The 7,444-nt window shown below is 56.4% G+C and overlaps 3 protein-coding genes across 3 annotated transcripts in view; all 3 read left to right on the plus strand.

Moving 5' to 3' along the window:
- H310_05168 (hypothetical protein) overlaps window positions 1-1,552 on the plus strand; it is a 1,948-nt gene extending 396 nt beyond the window's left edge. Inside the window, exon 2 of the mRNA XM_008869810.1 lies at window positions 62-1,552. Coding sequence (XP_008868032.1) covers window positions 1,100-1,462 — 363 coding nt within the window. The 5' untranslated portion in view covers window positions 62-1,099 and the 3' untranslated portion in view covers window positions 1,463-1,552. The remainder of the gene's footprint in view (window positions 1-61) is intronic.
- A 1,350-nt stretch (window positions 1,553-2,902) lies between these two features.
- H310_05169 (hypothetical protein) lies at window positions 2,903-3,989 on the plus strand. Its single transcript, XM_008869811.1, has one exon. The coding sequence runs from the start codon at window positions 2,997-2,999 to the stop codon at window positions 3,801-3,803; it is 807 nt and encodes a 268-aa protein (XP_008868033.1). The 5' UTR covers window positions 2,903-2,996; the 3' UTR covers window positions 3,804-3,989.
- An 804-nt stretch (window positions 3,990-4,793) lies between these two features.
- H310_05170 (hypothetical protein) lies at window positions 4,794-7,059 on the plus strand. Its single transcript, XM_008869812.1, has one exon. It carries the CDS (start codon window positions 4,813-4,815, stop codon window positions 7,033-7,035), a length of 2,223 nt encoding a protein of 740 aa, XP_008868034.1. The 5' UTR covers window positions 4,794-4,812; the 3' UTR covers window positions 7,036-7,059.
- Window positions 7,060-7,444: the final 385 nt, after the last annotated feature.

Here is a 7,444-nt window from a genome sequence, read left to right on the forward strand (position 1 = left end):
GGCGGTCGTGCAGAAGACATCCATGGGTTATGCACGGAAGTCCGTTGAGGTGGTCAACGAGGTGAGCTTCGGACGATCGCATATTTTGAATCTGCCGTCGAGTGCGTTGGTGACAGCGGTCGACTTACATGGCGTTCACATTTGTCATCATGTCGTTCGCGCTCGCGACGAGTTCGGTGGATGTCCTGTCAAACAAGATCGCTTCGGAAGTGCAAACGCTTTACGTTGTCGCGTAAACTTGTGCCCAGGGCCCACTGATGTGATGATGTGGTGGACGAGCGAAAGCACGGCACTTGGAGGTTGGACCATCACGTCCATCGTGGTGGTCCGTAAAACTGGAATCGGTGGGCGATGCTAGGCGCAAGCGGTTCAAGGTGACCGTTGGCCCCCGCGTTGGTTGGTGCTATGGCGCATCTGCAGATGCTGGAGGACGTCGTGCCATGCAGTGCTGCTAGTTGCTTTGCATGCGGGCGGGAGGCCGTCGTCGGTCACGGTGTCGCCAACCCAGCAGAGAGTCCGCAACAGCGGGTGGGATTCCAAACCCTGTCGCCAATTCGACGCTGGACGACAGCGTGAGCGACCACAACGACTCCATTCTGGCCACTTTGAAAGGGCCGCACACACCAGGCACATCACGCGCCATCGACGGACCCGCTTGACCAATATGCACGTGAAGGCACAATGTGGTGGAACGATGTAGGAGGGCCAGGCATGATGACCTTCTTGTTCACTCGATGCGCCGGGATCTGCTCTCTCTCATCGCGTTCATGCAGTTTACGGGAGGCCCAACGAGCGCTTCCACGGCCGAGATGCTCCACCGACTTGAAGCCTTGTCCCGACGCCTCTAGCGCCCGCGCGAGGGTCATGCTGCGTCGGTGGCGTGTATACTGTAACAAGTGACCGTCCACCGCCGCCCCCAATAACGCAAGAATTTCACAGTCCGTCCCCGAACCAGATGCTCCCCGTCAGCTGCGAAAATGGAGCTGACCACGAGCCACTTGGTCTCGTCATGAGTGGGCAGTCGGTCTCGATGGCGCGATCGTGGGCGTCGCTTGCTCCATCCGCTCGGCGAGCCACTTGAAGGTCCACACATCACACGATGTCGTCCGTGCCGACCGTTCGATCCGCGCCACGGCAGACAGCCAACGGCGAAGGCGAGCAGTACAAACAGTACTGCAAGGTCGGCACCCACCAACACTGTACGCAGCACGAGTGCGCATCGCGTACGCAAGACGACTGTCCAGGCGCGCAAGGCGTCGTAAAAAGAGTAGTTCCACTGCAGCAAGGTCGGGCAGGTTTATGCGGAAATGGATGGGGTTTCAGTAGCTTGGGCCTCGTGCCAGCCGCGCTGCCGCCGTCTAGGGTGAAGTTTGGGTCACTGGATTGGAAGCGAATCCCGCGGAAGGGGGGACGACCCTCGCGACGACCGCATCGCGTCGAGCGCGTTCGACGCGTGCCATGAGGTCGATGACCAGATCCCGCTCCGATGCCACAGTCCACCACGACCCAACGTTCCAAAGTACCCACGGCACGTGGTGGCGAGGCCGTCGACATGGAGAATTGGATGTACCGTATCACTTGGATCGCCGGAAGCGCACCGGGGCCAAGCCGGACGTACGACACCCTGGCGCCACCGCGCCGTGGAATCCTCGAGAAGGTCGAAGATCGAAGTCTACGTGCTCTGACCACACGAGGGGGACGCGACGCCGCCGGACTCCCACAAGTGCACGGTATGTCGTTCCCGCGGCGAAATGCCCATCGGTCGCCGTCGAGCCCCATATATCCCGCTCGAGCGCTGGGCTTGCCATGCTGGCACGATGGACGCGGGGCTGCTGCCGCCCCCGCACAAGTCCACGGGGGCTGGCATGCCACGACGATTATTCGTCGACTCTTCTTCGACACAAGATCGTTCGTGCGTCGAGTTCGCCCGTGCCATGCGGATTGGCCGACGACGACCGCGCCAGGTTCAACGAGGCAATGTTTCTCGACACCGCTCGTGCGGCGGCGGATAGCCGATTATTGTTCGTGGACACAACATGCGAGGTGGGCACGACCCCCCCCCTGTCGCTTTTCGTCCGTGAGGTTGCGCGATGGAGATGGATGGGCTGTCCTTGCTACGTCGCGGGTATGTACGGAGGCTTTGCAGCGGCACTGGCGTGCCGGTCGCCTTCCCCGAGTCCTCCTCGGCCGGCCACGACGTCGCGTGGCGGCGTTCCAACCGACAACGTCGGGCGTGTCGTATGTTTTCTGAACCGACACCAGCAGGTCGAGCGGCATTCGCATCGCCCTCGTGAGCTTGGCCCACCCTTCTCGTCATGCAACCCCATGAGCCACGTACCTTGTACAATCATTCAGTGTGGGACATCCGTCGCTCGACGGCCTGCGACAACCTAAACGCCCCGTGAAGGAAGAAGGCTCAACGTGCCAAGCGACGGAGATAGCGTTCCATGGCCGACGATGCAGCGTTCAGGGTCGACTCACCCCAGCACGGGCGACACGGCGTTCAGGTGCTGCCTCGTGCATCCATCCTATCGTCCTTGCACGCATCGCGCTCTCTGCAACGACATCGCAGTCGTCACCTGGTCTCTGGAACCTTTCGTCTAAGTACTGGCTGATCTCCTACGCGATAGGAAATTTATAAGCAACGTTATACAAAGGTTCACTATGTCCAATGAAACTGGAAGCTGGGGCGACTTCAACAAGCACGTGCCGGGTACATATAGCTGGGTTGCGGACTGCTCCCTCGTGGTATATTGTGTAGGTTTCACCTGTGACATGTAATTGGCTCCAGCGCCACTGGATACAAATATCAGGTTCCCATGGCGCACTTCCGAGGGTTGATCGCACTTACTGACATTTTCTTTCGGCTGGTTCGATATTTTGGCAAAAGTTGAACACTCCACACCGTTTCAGTAATATTCGAACGAATCAGTTCCCTCGCTTTTCACGACGGTCACTTTGGCATCTGCCGTCCGCCGCGCACTCCGCCGCCCACCATGATGTCCATCACGATTCCTCGGGACCCCGACGCCATCGGCAACGACAACGTCAGCCTTGTAGACCGCGCGTCGACCCGGTCACCGACGTTCACCATCTCATCGTTGCTGAACCCTGTCGCGTACAAGCAACAACAGCTTGACATGGCCACGACGAGCATCGGCGCGTCCGCGTTCGCGAAGGATCTCACCGGTGCGTACGGTCTCTTAGACCTTCGCCGTGACGCCGAGTGCTTCCTCTCGAGCTGCAGACGAGAAGCCACTGTCGGTGGCCTTTGCGTCGAACACACGTGCAAAGTCCAAGGATGCCGCAACTTTTCGATCCACAACGACATGTGCCAATTCCACAACACTGGCGTCACGGATGGCAACGACGATGGCGCGCTAACCACTCCACGCATGCGCCCTGGTGCCTTCCGTTTGCATCATAACCATCTCCCGTCGCTTGATGTCACGAGTCCAATGGGCAAATCGTCCGCTGTATCCCTTGCCGCCGCGAGCGTCCTTCTTGCCAACAGCAGCGCGTCGAAAACGTACGTTCGTAGCCGTTACTGCAAAATCTCCGAGTGCCATAAACTTCGCCACAAGAATGGACTGTGTGTTGCCCACGGTGGTGGCTGGTACTGCAAAGTCGACGGCTGCACCAAACATTCCAAGGCCAAGGGCTTGTGCAGTGCGCATGGCGGTATCCATTACTGCCGCATCGATGGATGCACCAAGTACCGGAAGAAGAAGGGTCTGTGCATTGCCCATGGTCGCGGGTTGTTTGGTCGAAGCGACAGCATGGGCAGCGACGACGACGAGTAAGTTGTCTCGGCCACCACCTGCCACCACTATTTATCTTCTCCATCCGTCCCCTCGATCGAATGTGTATTTAAAACTGTGTGATCTGTCCTGTTGTAATTCACATGTAAATATTCTGTGCACCGCGCGTCGCCGAGTCATCGACCCACGCGAGCCGTTCCTGCAATGGATGGACATGCGCACCCTGTTCGCAAACGAGCAAGGTAGTCACAGTGCCACCGTCGTCTGCTCGCCTTGACCAGTTCGCGCCACCCGAATGGTAGCTAGCGGCACAAAGACAAAGTATTGTACCGTACAGCAGGGGCCGCGACCGCTCCATTGCCCCTCAATTGAGGGCGATATCTAATCCTTGGAACGAAAAGTAGCATCTCCTGTGGTTTTTCACGACGCCACGATGTACGAATGGGGCTGTCGTTCACCTCGAAGCGCTCCATCAGCGAAACCATCACTACTCACACAATGCCCATGTTAGGACTAGTCGATCTCGCACCCCTTGCTCTCTTGGCGTTTCCACGACACTGCGACTCGTCGCGCCGTCGAGCCAGAGTCAATGCATGGAAGTCGTGGCAAACCTGAGGCGGCTTGTACAGGGACGGCAGTCCCATCGCCGCAGCCTCCTGAGCCGACAAGCATGGCGGCAACGTGACGATGGCAGAATTCCTTGCACACAAGGTTCAGCCAGCTTGCTTCGGCGCGCAGCAACATCCAATTCCGTGCGTTTGAACATTGGCCGCCACGGCGAATTGTCCTCATGCGAATCCAGAAATTGAAACTATGTTAATTCCCAATAAAAGATATGAATTATAAGAACTAGTTATAAATTGCATTGAAAACAGTCCTTTGACGGGTGACATGGAAAAAATCCACTCCAAAATATTCAACTTGGGCGAATACAGTACGTCAAAACGATATTATTTAAAATAGATGAGCCATTCAATACAGTACTGGAGGTTTATCTTGCTTCAATGGTATTTAAAATTGTCCCTTCGTTCTAAACATAACGCACTTACAGATGCATGAGGAACATGACGATACTCTCGATCCCTGTGTCGACGGGGTCGCGAACAATGCGGGGGAACGAAGGACGATTGATGAAGGTCATGAAGACGAAGCACCGCCTGAAGCGTCGCAGTTTGAAGCGACGACGGTACAACTAGTTGACGGGAATCCGATCCCAGTCACATCCCACCGGCCACGCAACGGACGTCCATGCCATCCCGTGTGGAAGCACTTTGTCCGTGGAGAGAAGCGCAATCGCTTTCACTACCGCGCGTACTGTCGATTTTGCGTGGATGCCGTCACCGCGCTTCATCGCAGCAACGGAGGCACAATTGACGATCCATTAGAACTTGTGACGCCTACTCGTGGGGTGCCTGCCGACATGCTCAAGCACTTACATCAGTGTCCGCAGTGTCCGTCCGTAGTACTGGAGCACTTGCATCGCAACAAGAAACGCACAAGTCCTGCATCCGCATCGAAGCGTCTTCCGACTTCGTCCTCCACGAAGAATTTGGTCCATCCTAAACCTCCTCGACCTATGCCACCCGACGCCGAGCAACTCGCCTTAGAGGAAACATCACGACGGCAATACGTTGCTATGTGGAAGGCGACCGTCTCGGCTGGCCTGGACCTTCGGTGGACACAGTCCGTGTCGGCCATGGCTTCATTGACGCTGCCACCCCTGCACCTCAAGGACATGGTGGGAGTGGCGCGCGATTTGGCACGAACCCAACTGGTGAAGGTGAAAGAAGGCATGCTCAACTCGACAATCAAGGGTGGCCTCACACTGAGCTTGAACACATGGGCCACTCGGCGGCAGCAGCACATGATAGCGTTTTCGCTGCTGAAGTCTGACGGAGAGGCATGTGCGGTGTCGGTGGTCGAAACTGCATGGACGCGAGATGCCATCGAGCATCACATTCGATCGGTCTTGAAGGCATTGCATGCGGATGACGTGTGTATCGTCGGGATCGTGGCGGAGGGAATGCTGGCGCTGAAAGCAGCGGAACACGTGCGAGCGACAAGTCACCCGGAGCTGCTGGTCGTGCCGTGTGTCGCCCAACTGTTGTCGACAATTGCCGGGTCGATCTTGACGTCGACTTCAGATGTCATCGCGACGGTGGGTTGTGCCATCGAATTGCTCGCGTGGTGTCGACAACCTCCACCACACGTTGCTCAGTTGCTCCCGTCCTTTCAGAGCAACGGGGAGCCGCTGCCAAATCGACAAAATGCAGGGTCGTTTTACACTTGTTTAAAGGCGAGTCTTGCCCTCAAGCCAGGTTTCATCCGAGCGGATACGAGAGCGACGTTGCAGTCGTATTTACCACCGCCATTGTGGTCTCAAGTGAGTACATCGGAGTTCTGGAGCAACGTCCTGCGCGTTGCTGAAGCGTTGGAGCCGCTAGCAGATGCCATCAAGTTGTTGCGACACCCGACGGCCTCACGAACGCTGTCCCATGTCACGTACGCATTTGCTCGCATATTCCAAGCATACGCTGCGTCCATGTCGACCGAGTTGCTCTGCAACGAAACGTGCTCTACCCTGACGTTGCTCGATCGAATGTGGACGTTGTACGAGCAACCTGCGATGGTCCTCGCGACCTATTTTGACTTTCACTTGAACTCGACGTGGCTTGCGACCACGGACGCCGACGTCGCCGCCGCGTTTGCCGCATACTCGACCCGGTGGTTCCATCAACCCGTCGCAGTGTCTCGCATCCAAGACATCCTCCACGCTGTCCGATCCAAGACGTTCCCATTTGACTGCACCCCCGACTACCACGACGTGAGCTCGTTTTACTCTTTCGTGGCCAACTCACACCCGGAACTGTGCGCGCTGTGTTGCCGTCTCTATGCCATCTCGATCGTGTCAGCACCAGTGCATGCGGTTCTTCGAGGCATTGGATTCGACTTATCGCATACTGCAACGATGCACGACGCCAACATGGTGCTACCCCTGTTGCAAATTGGGCTCACGACTGCTATGTCGGGAGGAGGGAAGGGCCGAGCGTGCGATGGCTTCGTCCAACCTGATGTTCGAAGATGGCTGGACGCCAACGAGAACCAAAGTCAGCTCCTGTACTCTGAATCTGAGTGGAGGCTTGTAGCGACGCAGTGGCAAGCTCACATTCGCGCCGAGGTTGGTGATCTGCCTCCTATCAACTGTCGCACGAAACAGCAGGGCCTGCAACACCTCTTCGCTCCCAACCTACCACGCGTATCTTTTGACTGTTAATTTATGTGCTTGTCACTGAGTTCCTTCACAAATTGCCGCCTTCGTCGCCGCCCTCGTTCTCTGTCCGTCCTGTTTGCCACCATCATGTCCTACAAAGCACGTCCATTTCCGGATAACAAATGGCAATATGCGGATCTTTTTCTCCCCAAGTTGGGAATACAAATCCATCCAAAATGAGGTATGTTCGAATGAACTCACTGTCGGTGGGAGAATTCCTATTTTCGAACACATTCGGTGGGGTTTGTCCTTGTGAATACCCTAAAAGTCCGAAACTGGTTGAGGTTGGATTGATGAAATGGGTATCATACAAATCCCAAGTGAAATCATTGAAAACATTGTGCAATTCCGATATTTATATTTCCCGTCGCGATATGTTGGGCGAGGGAATTGAATTCGCGAAAGTTAAACT

This window comes from Aphanomyces invadans (genome assembly GCF_000520115.1).
Source record: "Aphanomyces invadans strain NJM9701 unplaced genomic scaffold supercont1.8, whole genome shotgun sequence".
NCBI lineage: Eukaryota > Oomycota > Saprolegniomycetes > Saprolegniales > Verrucalvaceae > Aphanomyces > Aphanomyces invadans.